The 23,010-nt window shown below is 37.4% G+C and overlaps 1 protein-coding gene across 1 annotated transcript; it reads right to left on the bottom strand.

Moving 5' to 3' along the window:
- Nucleotides 1-1,523: 1,523 nt before the first annotated feature.
- LOC128014640 (ras association domain-containing protein 8) lies at nucleotides 1,524-21,527 on the bottom strand. The gene is made up of 5 exons (XM_052598321.1): nucleotides 21,246-21,527; nucleotides 12,590-12,794; nucleotides 8,523-9,487; nucleotides 5,878-6,022; nucleotides 1,524-5,018 (listed from the first exon to the last, which is right to left on the bottom strand). Exons 2-5 carry the CDS (start codon nucleotides 12,690-12,692, stop codon nucleotides 4,897-4,899), a joined length of 1,335 nt encoding a protein of 444 aa, XP_052454281.1. The 5' UTR covers nucleotides 12,693-12,794; nucleotides 21,246-21,527; the 3' UTR covers nucleotides 1,524-4,896.
- Nucleotides 21,528-23,010: the final 1,483 nt, after the last annotated feature.

The following is a 23,010-nucleotide window of genomic DNA, read 5'->3' as shown; positions in this document are numbered from 1 at the left end:
TTAATGTGCTTAAAAATCGTATTTTTATGAAAAATATTTAAGATGTTTCACAATAATAGTAAACAAACATGGGATATTTTCTTAAATGCTTAGATGCTTTTCTGTATACTCTTGTTTTTATGCAATTCTTATTACACATTATATGCCTATGTGCTTTTTACTTTTTTTCCATCATTAGGTCTAGAACTTGGCAATTTTAATTTTATGTTTTTTTTTTTTTTGCAAAAAGGAAGAACTCATAAATACTCTAGAGTCGAAGAAAGTCAAGCTGTTCCTCTACTGAAAGGGATGATGTCTATGTAGCTCTGCAATACATCACTTCATGAACATTTAACAAGTTTGTTTTAAAAATATATATTTTTAATGCATGATTCAAATTTTATTTTATATGCATTGATACACATTAGTTTATACGACGGCGTTTTAGTGCCATGTTGAAAAAAAAAATCTAAGATTACGAGATTATAGAAGTCGTAATATTTTGAGAATAAAGTTGAAATATTTTGAGAATAAAGTCGTAATAGGCCTACTATGCGAATAAAGTTGAAATATTAAGAGAATAAAGTCGTAATACTATGCGAATAAAGTCGAAATATTAAGAGAATAAAGTCGTAATACTATGCGAATAAAGTCGAAATATTAAGAGAATAAAGTCGTAATACTATGAGAATAACGTCGAAATATTAAGAGAATAAAGTCGTAATACTACGAGAATAAAGTCGAAATATTAAGAGAATAAAGTTGTAATACTACGAGAATAAAGTTGAACTATTTCAAGAAAAAAAGTCAAAATGTTTCGAGAATAAAGTCGACTCGAGATATTAAAAGAAATTTATATTTTATATACAGCGTTCTGATCATTAAAGAGCTTGAGAAACACATTATTGTAAGACACATAATTTGTGTTCCACTATAAAACTGATTTTGAAAGCTGAGACACTAAAAGTACGTTGATCATAAGCACAAATCTTAATGGTATCGGGTGGCTGGTGCACTATAAATAATGAATGCAATGGAAGATATTAAATATTATTTCCAAGCATACTGTCCCTGTGAGTATGACACATGGTATGATTTCTGCTAATCTATATTTATAGTGTTTTTTTTTTTTAAAGTGTTAAATAAGAGAGCTACAGCGCCCCCTGAAGGAATGTCGATTGGGTGTGTGAGTTGATGTTAAGACAAACAATTTTCTTGTTCAGTCTGTTAATAAATATCATATTCTTGATATTAAGCTGTCAGCAAGTCCTTAAAATAGACTCTTCCTCGTCCCAGTAAGATGCTGCGGTAAATTTCTCAGGTGATGTTATTGGCTTCTCTGAGGATTCACTTGACAGTCTTTCAGATTTTGGATTCAGTGAAACCCAAATAGAGACCTTCAAATCAGCAAAGGTAAATTATGAAATAATTGTATTTACACAACGATCATTTTTTAATCAGGTGCCAATTCTGTTCTCTTGATGTTACACTTGACTTTGTATATTATATTCAAAAGAGTTATGTTGTAAAATAAGAAGCATCCATACGGGGTGATTAGTGTTTAATAGTAGTTCACAGTACTATATAGATTTTTTAAGGGTTTGTATGAAGCTTTTCTAAGTTTATAACAAATATGGTACATGCTTGACAGTAGAAAAAAAAAAAACAACAAAAAAAAGTTTAAATGCCCCTAAAAATCTTCTGAAATTAAATGCAGCCATATTTAGAAGACACAATATGAGCAAAGTCTGAGCATAAAACGTCTTAATATATTTTATATCATCTAAATTCACAGACTCAGCATGCTTGCACCATCGTAAAAGTTGATCCTAACATGGCTTGAATTTCAGAAAGGCACTACTTTCAGCTAAACAGCTGTGATTTCATATATTGAACCACATTGTATATAGCAAATATATAATATTAAAGATATAGTTCACCCAAAATGAAAATTCCATTAAAACATTTTTTTTTTAATATCTCCCAAGTCATAATAATTCGAATAGAAGCGTGAACATTTTCATTTCGGGGTGAACTATTCCTTTAAGAGTAAAAGTACATTTTCAAGCAGTATCTGTTACATTTTATGCATACTTCGACAATAATGACACTGGCAAATTAAAGCAAGGAGTACAATATTTTGCAGTCATGCAGTAACACATTGCAACTAAAATAAGTGATTGTCTTTGGCTCAACATTAATACACTTACACAAATTGATAAATCAGTATGAAATGGAAAAAACAAAACAAAAAACAAAGACTAAATCTCACAGGTCAGATTGAGCTCCACTAACAGTAAACACAAATGTGAAAGTTGCACATTCATACAAATGTTTTCAGAGGCTAAAATAAGAATAAAAAAATATATTTATGCTTCCAAAGTTATTCATCCTTCATCTGCTTGTTTTTATGTGACAAGGTTACAGACAGAGATGGGACCAAGTCACACATGTGCAAGTCTCAAGTAAGTCTCAAGTCTTAACCTTCAAGTCTCAAGTAAGTCCCAAGTATTTTTTTCTTGGGCAAGTCAAGTCAAGTCAAGTCACAAGCTATGTCAAGTCAAGTCCAAGTCAAGTCACCTTAATATTGTTATTTTACCTGCAGAATCTGATCTTAATAAAGTTAAAAGACAAGATATAAGTAACTGTCAGTAAATTAAAATAATTTGGATTTGCATTGTAAATACTCATGTTCAGTAAAATACATCATGGAATCAAACAAAATTGTAACTTCCTAAAATTATTTATTTTTCACTTCTGCCAACAGTGTTTGAAATGTTTTACATTTTCAACATTGAGTCCATAAAACAAATAACAGCTAAACATCCAACAGACTCCTCTCTGAACACCTCTCTCTCTCTCTCTCTCTCAAACACAGTTTACATACAACATTAAACTGTTACATTTCTCCTCTCTCTCTCTCTCTCTCTCTCTCTCTCTCTCTCTCACACACACACACACACACACACACTCTCTCTCTCTCTCAGAGTATAGAATATAAATATGACGTATTTTCAGTTGTTTCATACTTTTTTTGTTATGTACAGTACAGACCAAAAGTTTGGAAACACCTTCTCATTCAAAGAGTTTTCTTATTTTCATGACTATGAAAATTGTAGATTCACACTGAAGGCATCAAAACTATGAATTAACACATGTGGAATTATATATGGAATTATATACATAACAAACAAGTGTGAAACAACTGAAAATATGTAATATTCTTGGTTCTTCAAAATAGCCACCTTTTGCTTTGATAACAGCTTTGCACACTCTTGGCATTCTCTTGATGAGCTTCAAGAGGTAGTCACCTGAAATGGTCTTCCAACAGTCTTGAAGGAGTTCCCCGAGAGATACTTAGCACTTGTTGGCCCTTTTGCCTTCTGTCTGCGGTCCAGCTCACCCCTAAACCATCTGGATTGGGTTCAGGTCCGGTGACTGTGGAGGCCAGGTCATCTGGAGCAGCACCCCATCACTCTCCTTCTTGCTCAAATAGCCCTTGATGCCTTCAGTGTGACTCTACAATTCTCATAGTCATGAAAATAAAGAAAACTCTTTGAATGAGAAGGTGTGTCCAAACTTTTGGTCTGTACTGTACATAACAAAAAAGTATGAAACAACTTAAAATACGTCATATTTATATTCTGTACTGTATATATATATATATATATATATATATATATATATATATATATATATATATATATATATATATATATGCACTTCTCATGATTGGGTAATCGCGGCAGCTACATTAGTTTTTCTGATTAATTGTTTTGCTCTATGAGAAAGACAAGGTAACAAAATATTCGGGGCCGTTCACATCACGTCTTTTGCGCGCGCAAGTTCGTTATTTCCAATGTAGGCGCGCGGTATTAACCGCATCCAGTTAAAAACATCTAAACTTTTCAGAATGCCGCAAGCGCACCGCGGGTCATGTGACAATAACTAACGAATCAGCTTCATCCTTTCCCGTATCAACGTTGAAAGCTCAGCTAAAATGAAGGAACAGCTGTTCATAGCTGTATATGAATTGCCATTTTGAAATGAATTTAGTAGCAGAGCTACTGCGAGCGATTTTTAGTGCTGCAAATCCATTTATACTTTGCTGAAATTTCCGCATCTTCATTGAGAGAGAGCGTGTCATGGATGCTTAGCAACGACAGACGCCCCAGGAGCACTTCTGTCCGAGCGCTTTGGAAAGAAGGAGAAAGCGGCGCGACTAGCGTTTTCCACGCGTTTTTAGGCGCGAACTATTGAAGACAAAAGCGATGACCCTCTGTACCTCTCAGGCTGACATGTCGATGTGATGTGATATCTGATTTAAGTGGGCGTGGTGTGTGTAAGGTAGAGAGGGCATGACTGATGATAGTGTCCTGATCCAGTCACGACGCTATTCTCAGCCTGCGCTCCAGCTGAGTAATCAACTTTATTTAAAAAAATAATTTATATATTTTATATTCAAACTGAAAACATGATGTGATTAACACTCAAGTCATTCAAGTCATCGTGTCTCAAGTCAAGTCAAGTCCCGAGTCTTTAACTTCCAAGTCCGAGTCAAGTCTCAAGTCCTAAAAATAGCGACTCGAGTCGACTCGAGTCCAAGTCACCAAGTCACAAGTCCCCATGTCTGGTTACAGATATCACTTTCTAACATTAGACACTACAATGATACTATGAAAATCAGCACACGTACTGTTTGTATTTGAAATGGTATGCAGCTTTGTGATCAAGATCAAGTATTCTGAGTCTGACAGGAAACTGAAAACTGCTTAAGAGGTGTTCATGAGGCCACTGGAGTTCTCCTTCATGCTGAGCACATCGGCTGTCGGTTTTGCTTGAATTAGCATCAAATAAAATGTATTCAGTCTCAAACATATATGAAGAGGGGGGAAAAAAGAAGAAAAAAAGTGGTCCTTAGACGTAGATGCCCTCAGGATTTAACCCTGAGAAGATCGGACTATGGAGTCCACGGATCCCGCCAACCTCTGGATGAGATAAACCCGGTCGTTTCAGTGAGCCAGTTAATGCAGCAAAGTCTGGGAAATGAAAGAAAACAACTTAATTTAAGAACTTTGTATAATGTCTCAGTGGGCTTACAGGGATTGAAAGGCTCTATATAAACTAAATTAGTGTAGTCTTGACCAAATATATTTCCATAGATCTTTGCTTAATTCCAATAAGAGTTGCTTGTTTGGAATATCATATCACCATAATACTATTCCTGTGGTATATAGTATGGATACAATGCATGTAATGTGAATGCATAGAATATGCAAATACAACGGAGCACAATGCACTATCCACAATGCAATGCAGTTTACTTATTTCTAGTGTGACGAAATAAGCTGGAAATAATATCATCTGTGATTTTGACTCATTATTCGATCAGATTCAGGCTGCATGCAGTACGCTAATATTCAAACTGTACAAAAACAACTCTAACCACAAGGTGGCACTTTGGATTATTAATATAAACAAAAACAGAAAAAGCACTTTGAAGGCTTGCAAAGGCAATGATATTTTTCATCCAGGCTTGACGTCAGCAGTAAAAAAGAAACAACAGATTTTTGTACTCGACAAGGCGAATGACAGACAAGACCGCTGAGTCCCTCATTGCAACTATAATCTGTCACAGCACTAATGAAGCAGGATCACGCAAAAGCTCGGCAGGAAAATACTTTTTAACTCGGCCCTACATGGGCCAGCAGTTTTTTGCTAGATATGTAAGTGAAAAGGCACTGCACTAAATTAAAAACAGATGCGGTCTGGCCATTACTGACACTTGTAAAATAGACTTGTTACTCATTATGGTTGAGGTCTCATATTAACAGAATCCACACTGCATGGAGCATATCCCTGGGGCTTTAGATATATTGTCAGCACTAAAAGCAATACCTTTATCATCTGTTGTGCTGCTGGAGTCATCATCACCAGGCTCCACGGGCAGAACAGTGACTTTGGTGCCGGTTTGTTGTATGAACTGCTGGAGGTTTACCTGCCTCAACTCTTTGGTGAGCTGCTCCAGTTCATAATGACTCTCCTGGTGGAGAGAGGGTGGGTGAAGAAGGTGCTAATGAAATGTTTGTGTAGTATTGCAACTGGCACTCAGCCTGCAGCAATGCAGTAACGACTGGCTTATAAAGAGTAAAAATGTTCCAATGTACTTGCATTCACAACAATCGCAAGAAGTGAGAAATATTTTAGATTTAGAAATTCTTAAGCAGCTAAGACCAGCATGAATGACTTTTGTTAGTGAATGCTGGTTTGGAACTCGTCTAGTTAAAGTGTACTTCAACCAGCTACGTTGTTTACCATTTGTCGTTTGTTGAGGCTAGTCAACCTTCTCCAGCATTTTGCTGGTTTAACTTCTTAAGAAGCCTTGTGGAGAAAACCACAGGGTCAAGTTTTCGCCGTTTTGCTCGATCGAGTCCCTGCTGGTAGATGCAGATATTTTTGGATGGCTCTTAAAAGCGTGAAATGGAAATCCTCCCTGCTGCCTTTAAAATCACAGCTAAGGCTAGTCGCTAATGAAGGTCTAATGTTGGCACCTTGATTCGTGTGGTGCCTTCAGCTAATCATCATTGTCACCATGTCATGATGTCAAAAACGTTTTTCCATATTCCACTATGTTCTTCCCTTAACTTAGATGAGTCGATATGTACCTCTCGTCTCAGTGCGTGCACTCAATAGTTGTAGCGTGCGACACCACTATGTTAGCATTTAGCTTAGCACCATTCATTCCTTAGGATCCAAACAGGGATTAATTTAGAAGCTACCAAACACTTCCATGTTTTGCCTTTTCAAAGAAGGTTACATGAGTAGTTACACAAGTATGGTGACAAAATTAAATGTGGTGATTTCCTAAGCGGATAAAAATGATGACTAAGATGTATGGAGAGCACTTTGCAGCACTTCGATCTTGGCGCAGTAATAAAATCTGAAGAATGGCTCTGACATCTGTCAACTTTGAAAACTAGTGTCAACTCATCCAGACTGCAAATTAGAGCAAACTGTTTAGTAGTGTATTTTAGCCTTTAATTTTAGGCACTTCTAGGGCAACCTGCACCATCCAATTTCTGAAATAAACAGAAATAGACTGCATTCAAGCCCTTCACTTGCAAACCTCCCTCCGTCTCATTTACTTGGAGGTACATTATTGATTACGCTGGATTGGTGCCCACTATAGGTGGAGCCGTGGAACCCTTGCAATGGGCTGAACTGGAATGTGGTATGCTTGGGCATTTATAAATATATATATAAGAAGATACAAATCTATATATTAGAGTTTGGGGTGGGGATAAATTAAACGTGATCTGCAATGACGTAACAATTGTGTTGCATTGTGGTCTATGGAGCAGCCTGAAGTATGCATATGAAGCAGACTTGCTCCCGCTGTCAAAATCAAGGGGTCGAGGGTCAGGCCATATAAACTTCCCGAAGTGGAATGCACTTCAAAATGGCAGCAGGTATTCCCCCAAAGGGGAAGTGCTTAGGGAAGTTTGCGAGTGCGTGTCTAAAAGTGGAGTGGAACGCAGCCATAGTTAACAGTTTTATCCAGGTATTGTAGACTTCTTTGCAGCCAACACAACACATACTGGTAAAAAGTAGGAATGTTCATTTTAACCGGAAGTAAAATAAATGAATGATTAATACCATCCGTAATTTTTTTTAAAAAAATATTTCCCCCCAAGTATCTCAATTAAGTTTGCTGCATGGTGAAAGAAAAGTATGCTATACTTATTAGTTTACACGCGGGGAAAAGTAGCCTGATTCCGTGGAAAAAACGCGAACTTTGCAACCCTGCATCCAACACGAGCTTGACTGATCACGGGTCGAGGGTAGGATAGATGACTGCAGACCATGCTGGAGTATTTGCTGCTCAGCAGGTGAATCGAAAGTGAACAGTGAGTGCGCATTCAAAAGAGATATCAATACCCGCATACTGATAGCGTAAAAATGATAAGCAATATAAGAATGTTTGCGGGAGCGGCCACAAAAATCACGGGAGTGGAACACACACAATGCGGGAACTGGCGGTAATGGTCAGAAATTCAGCAGGAGCGGCATTATTATTGAAATTGAATTTAAAAATATTTAGTGTAGGCCTATTTATCTTATTATTTTTATTTGTAATTTTATTCTGTTTTTCTTTGTTCTCAGAAGCACTGCCGGTATGTGATAATTTGACGATGTGTGAATCCAGGTTCTGTTTTTGCTCTGTTGTTCTGTATGCTGCTGTTTGCACGTTAAAATTAACCCTGTGAAAATGTATTTTGTATGTTTAATGGGTCACAGACACTCCATTATATTTATTAAATAATAATTTATTATTCTAATCTTATCAGTTGACAGTTAATGTTCTGATAACAAGTAACGACTGTCGGTCGAAAAAATTTACCAAAATGACCATCTCTTGTGAAAAGCAATGCTTATCTTTTTAATAACAATCTCTGGCACAAGACCAGTGATTACCACTGTAGTCTTCAATTTCAAAATTTCATATGGATTACTCAAACTTTTGTTTGTTAAACTTGACGTACCTGCAGTCTCTTGCATGACTCAGCCAGTGAGCGCTCCACTGCTCTTGAGCTGTTTTCAAGCTGGGCCGTGTGTTGAGCCTGAGCCTTGAGTTCTGATTTCACTCTCTGGAGTCTAGCCTTCACTTCCCCCTCACTGGCCTGCTGGCTCTCTCTGATCTCCTTATGTTGCTTTTGAGCCTCTATTCCTGCCTCTACGCCCTGCAGAGACATCAGCCGCTGTTCCAGATCCGCCTCACAGCCGCGCAGCCGACTGCTCAACTCCTGAAGGTGCTCCTGCAGCTGCCTCTCGCTCTCCCGCTCAATCTCCAGCTCAGTCGCCCAAAACTCCTCTTCCTCAATCTCCACCTTGTTCCTTCGCACCTGCTTTTCCAAACTTGAAACCTCCTCTGTCATCTTCACATACAGTTCGTCGTCCTCTAGTCCAGCTCTTTTCTCAGTCAACATTCGGAGCTCTGCCTCGTACGCCTCTATCCTGCTGTCTAGAACCGAAAGAGTCTCCCTCTGCAGTCTCACCAGTTGGGAAAGATCCTTCACGCGGTGGCCTGATAACCGAGGGGACATCGACGGTGAATTGTGAGCACTTCTCACTAAAACCTCTCGTTGTTTGGCACTACTGTCACTGAGCCTGCCTCCACTGAGGATGTCCCTCAGACTGCGGGGCACACCGGTGAAGGTCAGAGACTTTCGCCGTGGCTCGCGCCGACAGAGGGAACGGTCACCTGGAGCTCGCAGCTTGGCCATCAATGGAAGGCTCTGCCGATGCAAGCCACGCTCTGGGCCCCGACGATTCAGACCTTCGGTTGAGGGGTACTCATTGAGAGATGGACCAGTGCGGTGCAGGATAAACTGCACGTCACCGGCATACTGCCCCCAAGTGTTCAGAGAGGCCACTGGACTCTCGTGAGGAACGAGATGTCGCTCGGTGTCCCTCCATTTTTCAACCAATGTATACCGTCCTGTGCGACCTATAAAAGAACAAGGATTACAGTGCTGAACAAGATTACCAACAAGCCATACAGTAGGTATTAAAGGGAATGTTTACCAAGAAATTTACAAAGAAAACAAAAATAATAGCTTTATTCAACAATTTCTTCTCTTCCATGTCAGGCGTTCTGATGTAGAACCGGGATTTGCTGTGCATTGTTTACAATCAGAAGATGCACAGTGTACATTAAACATTAAGATGTCTTAAGATTTCGAGAGGATGACTTGCAATTTTTTTGCCCAGCCTTACTTATTTGAACCAGAATATACAGATGAATAAAGAGAGATGGACGGTCTACATCAGAAAGCAGGCTTTTGCGTCAGCAGTACCACTCACATCCACCGTGATACTCTTGTGAACATGCGTCGAAGACTGGCACGGAAGAAATCCTTGAATAAAGTTGTTATTTTTATTTTATTTTCACACAAAAAGTATTCTTGCAATTCCATAAAATAACAGTTAAACCACTGATGTCACACAGACTATTTCAACATTGTCCTTACTACCTTTCTGGGTCTTGAATGTGGTAGTTGAGTTTCTGTCAGAAAGCTCTCGGATTTCATTAAAAACATCTTAATTTGTGTTCCAAAGATGAAGAAAGGTTTCGTGGGTTTGGAACGACATGAGGATGTATAATTAATGACAGAATTTTACATTTTTGGTTGAATTAATTGTTAGGTGCTCTCAAAAATTTTTTGTTGACTAATTTACCTAATGCTTAGCATCATGCCTAAAGCAAAAATGTGTAAAGTAAAACAGTATGATTTACAATCTCACATTAGTGTATATCATTATAAACACTTTCCCAAAGTAATATTACTTTACTTCTCTAAAACCTTTTAAAGGGGGAAAAACCAAAGGGTAATTCTTGTTTAAATCTGTCATGACTTATATCATTGTTATGTGAATACACAAATATATAAGGGATGTGTTTCCCAATCCCATTCCACCCTCTTCCGCCCATCATTTCCTGTTCTTCTCCACTACCATATAATTTGCTGGAGGGCAAAATGACAGAATAATTCTTCATCTAAAGATACACATTTGAAATAAGCGAGCAATTATTATAATTTTTTACACCCTCTTCCCCCAATAAAAACATACAAATTACTTTCAAAGCTGCCAAAGAAGATTGAGGTGTTCTTCAGAGTTGTTTCTTTCAGTAAAATGAGTCAGATTTTCCATGTCAGCGGGCACTTTGGTTGCGCCAGCACGTTTCTCACTAATACAAGAGGGGGGCCCTTAGATTGTACCTGTTTGAGTGCAGCTGAAAATAGATTCAAACGATGACGTCAACCAAGACAGGTCTGAATCAAAACCAAATTGCTTTGGGTCCCACTGGTGATGTAATTAACTGAAATCAGCCTTCTAAACTATTCGCGCCCTCTCCTTGAAACTCCTTAAAATATGGCTGATGTCTTTAAACAAGTTGTTAAACTAGTCTCAAGCTGTTGGAAAGCCAAAACAAACTCTCCGATACTTAATCTTCTTTTAATTATGAAATGGATGATGATTACTCAACCTCAATGCCAGATGGTTTCCGCATTACTCAAAATTTATGGCATCTGTGTAAGCAACTATAGCTTCCATGATTTAAGTCTTCCATGCCACTGCTGGGGAGTAACCAAACAAAAAAAAGAAGCACAGCTTTTTGCTAGTTTGGTAGTCTTCTCCATTAAAGAACTTTTTTTCAATAGATAGCAGTAGCATGACAGAATTGTTTATCAGTGTTTTTGTGTCATACTGTGTTACTCCTTGTGTGTTGGGATGTCTAAATCATTTTAGTGAACATGTTTGATCAGGTAATTAATTTAATTAATTCATTTATTTTGTACTGTTCTCTGATAATGTCATCAAGATTTTTACATCAGAAAACATCATTCAGAAGACTCAAACACCCACTGATTTGATTGTGTATGCAGCGATTTAGGTTAAAAATGCATAAATACTCAGTACATATCAAACAATCTGTAATAACAGACAAATCAAGAGAAATCACGTAATGAAAACAGTTACTCACACTTTATAGTCGGCAAAGTGTTCTTTTATTTTCAATCTTTCTGAAAATCCTGCATCGGATTGTGCCTAGTTTGTAAACGAATCCGCAGTAAAACGAAGTGAACTAAGGACGTTATTCCTGACGTGGTCTGGATCTTCATTAAAAATAAATTTAATCGACTTTTTCCTAATGTTTACATCAGAAGGAAGCCAGTGCACTGCTTGGCACTGCACAAAAACAAAATGATAAAGATTGCTTCAAGGTCAACAAAATTTGTCTTCAGAGCCATCTTTATCATTTGGTTTCTGTCTACGCGCACCAATCGGGGGGCGGGGCTAAAGAGGCAGCAGTGTACAGGCACTTAATCTACGCCTACGTCCTACATCGTCCTCTGGAACACCACTCTCTTGTGAACGCATGTATGAAAGTTAGCAAAAGCTAGAGATTGTGGACTATAAAGTTGTAAATATAGATGTTGCTAAGCCATGCTAAATACTTTTTATGATGGATGGACGCAGGTTTTTGGATTTCAAAATCTTAACCCCCAATCACTGCCTTTGTAAAGCTTGAAAAAGCCAGGATATTTTTTTTAATATTAACTCCGACTGTATTCGTCTGAAAGAACGTCCTATACACCTATGATCGCTTGAGGGTGAGTAAATCATAGGGTAATTTCCATTTTTGGGTTAAAAAAATTTAATTAAATTAAAAATTAAATTTATGCATTTAGCAGACACTTTTATCCAAAGCGACTTACAGTGCATTCAGATTATCAATTTTTACATATCATGTGTTCCCGGGGAATCGAACCCCCAACCTTGCGCTTGCTTGCTTGCTAGTGCAGTGCTCTGCCAGTTGAGCTACAGGAACACTAAATTGTTAAGTGTTAACTGGGTTAACTGTCCTTTAAAGTCATACAAGTTTTGAACGACATGAGGATTAGTGATTTATGAGTTTTCATTCTTAGTTGAACTAATCCTTGTGAATACTTTCAAAGTAGCTTCGTCAGCACTTTTCCATTCAATTCATTTTTTGACATGGAAAACAACATTAAAAGAGGAACTCAAAATTGACACTACCTACCAATAGCTTGAGCCAGAGCGATGACCACTTCCTGGCAGGTGGTGGCCTCTGTGACCCCACAGACCACGCGCTGAACTCCATCGACCCACACCTTCAGCTCCATCCTGAGTCAATCTCTGGAGGATCTGGGGCTGCTGGTCTGTGACGTCATACTGTCCTGCTCCAGGGGTCCAGTGGTACAGCCGTCACCCCCCTCACAGCAACTCTGCAACAACCCCAACACGGGTTAGGAAACACATGGGAATGATATATATCTCTGCCTCCTGCAGATTCTCATATTCTCATACTGATAAGTGTGAAATGAATTTGATCTTGTGTTTTTGAATGTCTTTTGTTAAATTTGTATTTTTAAGTCAAAGACACATTACTGAATGTTTTTTTTGTTTAGCAAGTGTGTTCTGGTGCTATTTTAAGGGACCAGAAGACTTGAAATATAGCACACATGTGGGTCACTTATGGTTTTATCTTTTGTTTAAGAGCAGAAGACTGCTAATTCGGTATGAAATGTAATTTCAAGAGGGTAAGTAAATGATGACAAAAATGCCTTTTTGGGTGAACTATTGTTTTGCTGCTTTTTTTTCTGTAAATGCAAATTATTTATTCCCACAGGATTTGTTCCGTCTCTTTGTTCCCAGCTGAATGTTTCCTTTTAATGAGGTTACAAAGTGGCATTTGTGGTTAGAAAGCCATTAAAATAATTTCTAACTTTTTTTTAGCTTAAACAAATAACCATTAACTTTACAATAATCTGAAATGCATCTTTCTAGAAACAAAGACAAGTGTTATAATGGTCAGGAAAGCTTTGTAAAAGGAAATGACTGTGCTATTAGCAGGAGACCCCTGTGCTTCCAGATGGACACATTTCCTTCCTCAGATCTCTGACTAGTTGAACAATCAGCGCTTCTTCTGTATTTAACAAAGAAACAAGATACTGCTGTCTAAAAAATGAGTCAGTCTCTTTGAAACAACAGCTCACACATGGTCCCAAAATAGCATATTTTCCAAGAAACGAGTTGGCCATGATTCTGTGCTTTTTGTGGAGGTGTGCCGAGGGTGTGAAGAGGAGGAGGATGACACGAAAAACAGTTGGCTGCAGTGTGGACGTCCTGCTGGAATCAGTGAGACCAGCTGGACCTGACATTATGTTCCTCCCACTTCTATGAACAGGTACAATTTTAGGACGAAGGGGTTGCAACCACGCACGCCTGAGCAAATCTTCAGCTTTGCAGAGAAAATTCACAAGATCTCAGTTTATTCTCTCAGCAAAGAAAATATTACACAAACTGTGACATAAAAGAGTCTTAATGGTGTGTGCACAGTCTGCACACCAAAAGTGAATTTAAGTATTTGAATGTGCCGCGAAAATACTTTCTTCCAGTGTTTAGCTTAAACCCTAATCAAACACACCTGAGCATGCTAATCAATGTTTTCAGGATCATTCAAAAAATCACAGGTAGGTGAGTTTGATCAGGGTTGGAGCTAAACACTGCAGCGCATTGGCCCTCCGGGGCAAGATTTGAGGAACCCTGCTCTAAAACAAGTAATGCGAAGCAAATATTTGCTTCGCTTTTAGTGTGAACCATAGACTGTATAAAAACATAGGTTTCCAAAGAGAGTTTTTGAAACCAAAAGTGGACAGAGCGGGCCGTCACTATCTTGGCAGTGCTTCACCGCCTGTCACTCTGGGGTAATCAAAAATAGGCAAAAATGCGGGAACTAGTTGCCGAAGCCACGCCCACCTAGCGCGACGGCAGTGACAGCAGCGGCAATCCACCTGTCACTCTAGTGGCCACGCCCTTAATAATGCAGAACTTTAATGCTTAACATAATTTAAACGGATGAGTTATAAAAAAATGCAGATAAAAAATTGATATATAGACCAAAATAATTTTTTGCACCAGGCTGTAAATATATTTTTTTTCTGCTGTAAAGTTGGGCATTTTAACATGGGGAGTCTATGGGATTGACTCCCTTTTGCAGCCAGCCTCAAGTGGCCAGTTGATGAATTACAGTTTTAGTCACTTCCGTATGGGCTTCACGAGAGAGAGCAGGAGGTTGGCCCTCGGTGTCAACGCGCCCAGTGAGTTAACACACACACACATATATATATATATATATATATATTATTATTATTACCATGCAGCAAAAAAAACAACTTTAACTGATAGTATTAGGGGCCATTCACATGTTGCTAGGCGTGTTATTTTCTCATTCTTTCCAAAGCGATCGGGCAGTTGCGCTCCTGAGGCATCTGTCGTTGCTAAGCATCCATCAGTTGCGATATCCGTTACAACAAGGAAATTTCTGTTTGGGTGCACCCCATTTTTCAAAAACAATGGGGAATTCCACCCCGAAGGAAGCTGATTGAGTTGGTTCTTTTCACATGACCTGGTGCGCTTGCGTCATTCTGAAAAGCTTAGATGTTTTTTAAATAGATGTGGTGCGGACGCGCTTGGAAAAAAACGAGCGTGTTGCGACCGCTGTTTCCATTATGAGCGCGCATACCGCATTTTAAATAACGAACTTGAGCACCCCAAAAACACGATATGTGAACGGCATCTACATCGGTCAAAATGTTTATTTTCGGTTAACGGTTAATCGGTCAATATGAGCATCCCTAACTAGCATAGAAACATATATAGATATAACATACAAACATACAAAATTAATTAATTTTAAGCCACACAAAGTCAACATGTTAATATTTCTTGCTAAGAATCTGCCATAAAATAAAAATGTTTATTGATCTTTGAAAAGGTGTACCTGCATTATTATGTTATTATCATTATATTAGTTGAAACTGGTCTTCTGAACAACAATATTATCGTTTATCGCGATAATTTCTTGGACAATTTATCGTCCAGCAAAATTTGTTATCGTTACAGGCCTATCCAAAGACATTCAACAGCTACGATACATTTTTATCCACAATTTTTTTGATAATGTTGTCAGAACGTACAATTACAAGATAATCCATGACGTCCTTTATTGTTTATTACATGCCAGACAATTTTATTTTGTCCACTCTTAGTTTCTTTGAAGTTCTAATATAAAAACAAATTTGTTCTCTGAGCTTTGAGTTTGGCTCCAGCAGAGGGACAGGGACGATTTACTGACTGTATGGGGCACTGCGCTGGAAAAGTAAAGCACTGCAGCAGCCAAAGTCCACAGCATCAAGTCAGAGCTCCTCTCTGAATGAAATACTACACCCGTCCTAGGCTAATAAAATCTGCAGCAACACAAAATTATGCATTACTCACAAAAAACGATGTGCAGTCAAAGGACAACTCTTTTTGGGACTAAAAACCAGGTTGTTAAAACATATAGCTTAGCATATATGTGTTTTTTTTTTTTTTTAAGCAGAAGTCTTTAGTTAAAAATCCTTCATAATTGAAAAATAAAAATTGATGATATAGTAAAAATAACAAAAACAATTCTTAAACAGGCAGTTCTGGAATATCTTTCACAGTATAATTAAATCATTAATTTTGCTTAATAATAGTTTGTTTTTTGATCTAAAAATTTAAATGGCATAAATCTCAATCGGCAGTTTTTATCATTATACATTTTATCAGGACATGTTTCCTAGGAATCAAACCATGACCTTGGCTTTTCTATTGCCATATTCTACCATTTCTTCAACAGTAACCCAATTGTTTGCATACATGGTGTAATAATAGGTGTCTTTTCAACTGCTTTTTTCGACCCTGTAAAAAGGAGCACACTGAATATCTCTGGTTTAGCGCGGAGACATATGGTGTGGAGGAACCCCTATAAGAGCTCTTCTGTCTGAGCCAAAATGGAAAGTAGAGAGCTTATTAGAAAAAACAAAACAAATAGCTACCGCAGTCAATGTGGAGTTCTTGCCAAATTTCTAATTTTTGATTTATACATGGTTTGGAATCATTCAGAAACCAGGCTGCCAATGCAAGGACATTCAAATAACATTTTAAATTGGACCATAAATTTATTTAAAAAAATTCCACTTGGAATTGTCACGCAACATGCACTCTTTCTTTCTAATCTGTATTTAGGTGTGTGATCCTCAGCAAATGTCAAAGGTTTGTTGCAAGCTGCATACCATTTTCACTCCATTTTGCCCTACTGTAAGAAGATAAGTTTTGTCCTTCATTTTTACTGCCCTTTAGCGTCTATGACAACAGATGGAGTCTTGTAGCCAATAGTCAGATGCATAGTGGGGCCATTTTATGTGTCCTTTTCTGACTTAAGCAAAAGTGGCCTGCAGCCGACTCTATTCTGACATTTTTCCAGGAGCGATCACTGAATCAAGGAAGCCCAGTTAACGGATGACTTCACGTCGGCTGCATATATGTTTGACTGAATTAACCAAAAACACAAGAGAAGAACCAAGGTTGTCTGATCAGACAGAGTACAAAATGTAATATCAAAACGTGTGTTATTTAAAGTTTGACCTTCTAAGAATTAGATCACAAGTCCATAGTATATGTTGTCTTTTTCACAATGCAAGAGCAGAATAAAAACAAAAAGTTAGTGGCAAAAATAGTGGCAAAGTGACACATTATGATTATTTGTATTTTGTAAGACAACCTCAGGCGTAGAGGCTTCATGGAAGCACAAGCAAATGTCATGAGGCACGTCCAAGTCGTGTAGAAACTGAGAAGTATTGAAGCTATATTGGCCATTTGAATGGTTTTGTTCAGGCCACCAGACTTAATCAGGAAGAGACTGTGTTGAATTTGATTGCTGCCTCACCATGAGTGCTCCATTCAATCATCTGCGCTTAATGCTGAGCACAAGTGATCACTTAAGTCTAAAACGAGCACTGCAGAAGTGAATCAAGAACCATTTGTGCAAGTCACAATGAAGTATTTGGGAACTGACTGTCCATTTGCTAGATCCATCAATGACTTCATGATGACATCATTCCACATGAAAACTATGGGCCAGATTTACCTACAATTTGCACTAACACAAATCCTTTGGCATTAAAACCTACTGTTTGGATTTACTTACTGCATATGCATTTGTAGGAGTTTCTATCTGTGTCACAAAATGTATGGGTAAATAAATCATGCAAGGTGATTTAGTATAGTTTATGGTAGTCGACTTACTGGTTTTATATTTACGGCATTATTTAACGTCCCCAAAAAGCATGTCTTAATCAACTTTGTGCTTGTGTTGTTAGTATATTACACGCACCTGATTATCAATGGCTCTGTTTGTTTGCGACCCTACACTAATTTGCGTTGCTTTTGGTAGATTGCATTATTCATTATGGAAACACATTGGCTGCATCCGAGTTCTTTCATAAACAGCGAATGTCTCTTCTCAGGTCCTGATGTCTATAAATCACCTATTTCTATATCATTTACCTATACTCTATTAGCATTCAGACCATCAGCATGGTGTGAATGAAACTCTTGCACTGTAAAATGTGACTTTGGCTGTTGTTTGCAGACAGAAAGCAGGAAGGAGGTATAAATTCCACCAGCGTTGATTTTGAGACTGTCTTTATAAGCCTAACTCAATGAACTCAACTGAGTAATATCCTCTAACCATTGCTCATACTTCTGATTCAGGCATCTGAATTGTCCCTCAGGAATCAACGAAGTAAGGTACCCAACGTTTTCCCGCCAATTTCACTGTACTCCTTGTCCAAATTCATGCGTAAATATAAACAACATATTTCATTTCATCCTGCTTATTAAAAACATTTGGCAAACTCGTCTTCCTTATGCTTTGTCCGGGACCAAGAGAATAAATTGTGGTGATTGCTAAGACAAACAAAACATATTATTGCTCAAACTTAATGTTAAACAAACCACTAACCCAGAGTTAAACTTTGGGTGGCATTTCTAGATGAGGGTTTTTGTATGGACACTCACAAGTTCTTCAGGAAAAACTCAAGATTTGGCTGATTCAAAAACTGCATAAAAGCAAATATAGAAAAGAAATATCCCCCGAATATTCCTCCAAATGGGAAGTTAACATAGCATATGTCTAAAAAACCTAACATTGGGTTATTAAGAATCAAGTGAGCTTTTGGCAGCGGCTAAACTCTAAAGTCTGTAAGGAAAGGATCAAATTAAAAACCAATGATACAAGTTTGGAGGTCTATCCAAAACCAAAGAGAATGAGCTAATTTCTCATGGAAAGATGGTGTGCTGTTACTATTGCTGAGCTATTTTGGATTAACCTTTTATTCTGTTGTGCTTGCACTAGCTGCCATGCTACATGTAATTACTAGCGATCTATGCACTCTCCCATAATTAGTTGCAGGCCTCGGCTGAAACCGTTCCAAGAGTAAAAACACCCCAAAAAACACACATAGATAGATAGATAGATAGATAGATAGATAGATAGATAGATAGATCTTTTGAACAATCTTATTTTGTCAGTTTATGAAAGTAAATGTGACCCAAAGCTTTCGAGGTCAAACCTCACGTCACGTGACCAAATGGTAGACTAATGGTTGATCAATGTTTTAATTCGAGTGAATGAAGCCCTAGATTTTGATCAGTTCTTCACTGAATGTGACTGTGTTGCTTCAAAAACAGTAATCTGGATTAGTTTCATCCCACCATTTGATCCTTATTGGAGCTTGGAAGATTTGGCTCCTAGACTTTCATAATATGGACAAAAACAGCTGAAACATTCTTCATATCATCTTCTTTTATGCTCCACAGACAAATGAAAGTCACACAGGTTTGGAACAGTGTCAGGTTGAGTAAAAGATGACAGAAGTTTTTGGGTCCGCTGTTAATTTACTGAAAAGATTAGCTAGTGACTAAGGCATTGTTGAGGCTTGACGGCATGCAGGTAGTTATCCAAAGACTTAGGCCTTGATTTTACACCATGGAAACTGATAACATTGAGGTTACACATTCCACACAGCTGGGCACTGAGCGCTTCAGGAGATAAGACGTTTCTAGCCCCCTTCGCGCTTTCTCTTATCAAAGACTTTCAGTTGTAGCCATCATCCATGAGTTATATGGCTAAGAAATGTTATTTATAACATGGCAGGTTTTGATACTAAAGTTCAAATACTTTTTTTTATATTTAGAAGAACTGTTTGTTCTTGGTTATTCTTTTATGTGACCTACGGCAGTATTGGAATATATATTTAAACCTCGTGTTTTGAATCTCGTTCCTTCCCAAGGGAAAATGAAGGTGCAAATCAAACACTAAGTAAACAAACAACACCACTACACAATCAAACTGAACCACGAAAGACCTCCCGTCAGCCAAACACAGAGGAGAACTGTGTCCTCACCAAATCTCCCATCTGGGATGCCAGAGGAAGGAAAACAAACCTTCTTTCTCCACCCCAGTAAAACAATAACCTGAGGTTTTGGAAGAAAGCGAGTGAATTCACAGCGAAATCTCCAAATCTTGCTCCTAAATCCCCTGGGTGTCCTAAAATGTACTTTGCTACGCTTGATTCTTTCACGAAGTTTGTCACATTTAGCCAAACAATGAGGAGCTTTCATGGAAGGTAACAGGAAAACAAAGCTTTCCTCAGAACTATGAAGGGAATAAAACCATGCCAGGTTTTTAAACAAAGTCCTTCAACCTAAGAAAAGTCTACCTGATGTGGTCTTTAACTACAGACTAGCGAAAGCTGCCTTCGTTCTTGTAAATCTCAGAGTTTGTTGAGTCTCAAGTCTCAGTTGAGGTGCTTTAATAAACTTGAGAATAAACGTCGGCCCCCCAAAACCCACCTCCACGACCAACGGCTAGGACGTAGACTGGCAGAATCGCTAACATCTGGATGGCACGTTGAGCTGGATATAATACTGCCTTTGTTCTTTTGCCATGGTTGTGATCAGCAGGCTAGCTTTGAAGGACCAGCCAAAAACTGAGTTAGGAGCGTACTGGATGAAGTGTCAACGTGACTAAGTGGTTTATTATTAATCTCTCATCTTACCACTTTCAATAAAGTAGTTAGGCATTCCCACTGTGAAGCATTTGCATACTTTGATGGCAATACAAAAATGCACTAAAGACACTTTGTTGGATTAAATGAGCATTTTGCTTACATGATATGATAAAATAATAACCAATCTTTGTTAGAACCACCAAAACCAACTTTCTATGGCAATGCATGACAACATGGATTCTACATGACATAGTAATTATTTAGTAGTAACCTCATATTGCATCAAATAGACGTGTTTAAATTGTCAAACACCGATTTTGTTAAGAAGACCTATCCTTCAAATATCAATAATTGAATAAAAATGAAAAGGCAAAATCTTTGAGAGAATTTACTAATTAAATAACACTGATCTACCATCGTTATTTAGGTAATGTTAACAAATAATTTCATACACATATAGAGGAGGATAAAAAAAAGTAGCAGTGAAAAACGACTTTTAACTGTTGGGTGTTATTGCATGCGTTTTCCCAGTGTTAAAAGCAAATCTCTTTGGATTTGATTAATAAACTCTGATTTTGTGTTGATGTCCACGGATGTGATTGTCTGTATAATACTAAAAACATGCTGTTTAAATACTGTTTTTATATTTACACGAAATATTCATCTTGATTTTGATGTTCTGTTAAAACGTTCGATGCAAAATTATAATATTTTAGATTGTGATGCTGAATGCGTATGAACAGCAATGCTATGAGGTATTACATTTTTCCGCATGCAAAATCTGTACATTCTTACCTTTATGACTAAATGTAGGAAACAGTTATCCACTTTTTGTCCGAGCCGATGATACAACGACCAAAGTGTCTGCAATAAATTAAAAAGACGCTGAAACAACATTCAGGGTTTTTTTTTCTGTGTTAAGTCTTACTATACAGCTCCGACTGCTAAATATAAACGAACTGTTCTTATATTTGGTGTTTTTTACAGCGCAAAAGTCTGAGAAAATTAGCGGATTTCATCCGTTTGGATCACCGCCCCAGAGGAAAAAGTTTTCACGCTGTGCTGCAGTCGGTCCATCCCACATAAAACTGTGTGGAAAACACGACCATCTGATCTTAGTCGCTGCATTCTGTCAAGTCCCGCCCTCAATCTCATGATTGTGTGCTATTATTGGAACACCTTGTGAAGGGCCTTTAAACTGTCCAATCAGAGCTCGCTTTTGAGAGGCTCCTATTGGCCCATCTCTTCACAGAAGGTGGGACTTGTGTGAATTCAGGATTCGTCCTCAAGAGGGCGATAGACGGCTCAGAAAACAAAAATCTCCATTGAGATGCGTTAATCTAAGCACGTTTTTTAATACGAAAAGGTGTAATTTAAAACATTTCGATGATTAATAAATCATTTTAAAGGATGTAAAACTGAAATATAAATAGCCCCACCAATCTCTATTTTATTTATTTATTTAACAAAGTATGATCATCCTACTAGCGCAGAGAAAAGTAATTCAAACCACGTGACAATCAACCATATCAAAAGCGCGTTTCATAGAGCTGTTTGAACAAAATATTACAACAGAGTAATGATGCTTAACATTTTGAATAACCATAAATAAAAAATATATAAATTTGAATACAAATTTGAATACAGCAAACCGGTTTGACGTCATTATTTAAATAAAGACTGACTTGCAAAACCATGGAAATACTGACCTCTTGTGTCTTTTGCGTTTTTTGATTTTAATGCATCTTGTAAAACCAAAATATTAATTATTATTTATTATATATTTGTAACAGATGTATAGATCAAATAATAGACTGTACTAAAATCGTAAATCTTCAACCATCAACTGTGTTGCAAAATATTTTGTAATTACTTCCAGGATAATAAAAATATATAAATAATAATTAAATGTGAACTCAAAAATAAATCTTACCGCAAGGTTTGTGCAGAGTAAATATCAAGTATAATTTATGCAATAATTTATCATTTTAATTCAAGCTACGTATTACAAAAGTAATCCACCCACTTTAATAATGTATTTTATTATGTAATTTAGTGCATTTTCTTTGAATGTTATTGCACACACACACACACACACACACACACACACACACACATATATATATATATATATATATATATATATATATATATATATATATATATATATATATATATATATAATTTTAATTATGATAAAAACTAAAACATCTCTTCACAAAATGTAAATTCACTAATGCAATACAAATATTTTCGCTCTTTTACATTTTTAATGAAACCTTCTTCTTTTTTACTTTGTATGCTCTTTCAAAATTATGTGTATCTGTTAACTATATTTACATAAAATGGCTAAAAAAAAAAACGTAAAGAGTCAAGCCATACCAAGCCAAACAATAAACATCTAGGTCGAGTAATTAATTTGTATTATTCTGTCGATAACCGTAGACGATTGGCTCCTCGCACACCGTATGCAAAACCCTTAATTCTGATTGACAGGTGAAACAGCCAATAGGATTCCGCATTCGCGATGACGCGCGCACGTACACGTTCCGGTTATATT

This window comes from Carassius gibelio, chromosome B25 (genome assembly GCF_023724105.1).
Source record: "Carassius gibelio isolate Cgi1373 ecotype wild population from Czech Republic chromosome B25, carGib1.2-hapl.c, whole genome shotgun sequence".
NCBI classification, from domain to species: Eukaryota; Metazoa; Chordata; class Actinopteri; order Cypriniformes; family Cyprinidae; genus Carassius; species Carassius gibelio.
This window is presented reverse-complemented; position numbering and strand designations above follow the sequence as displayed.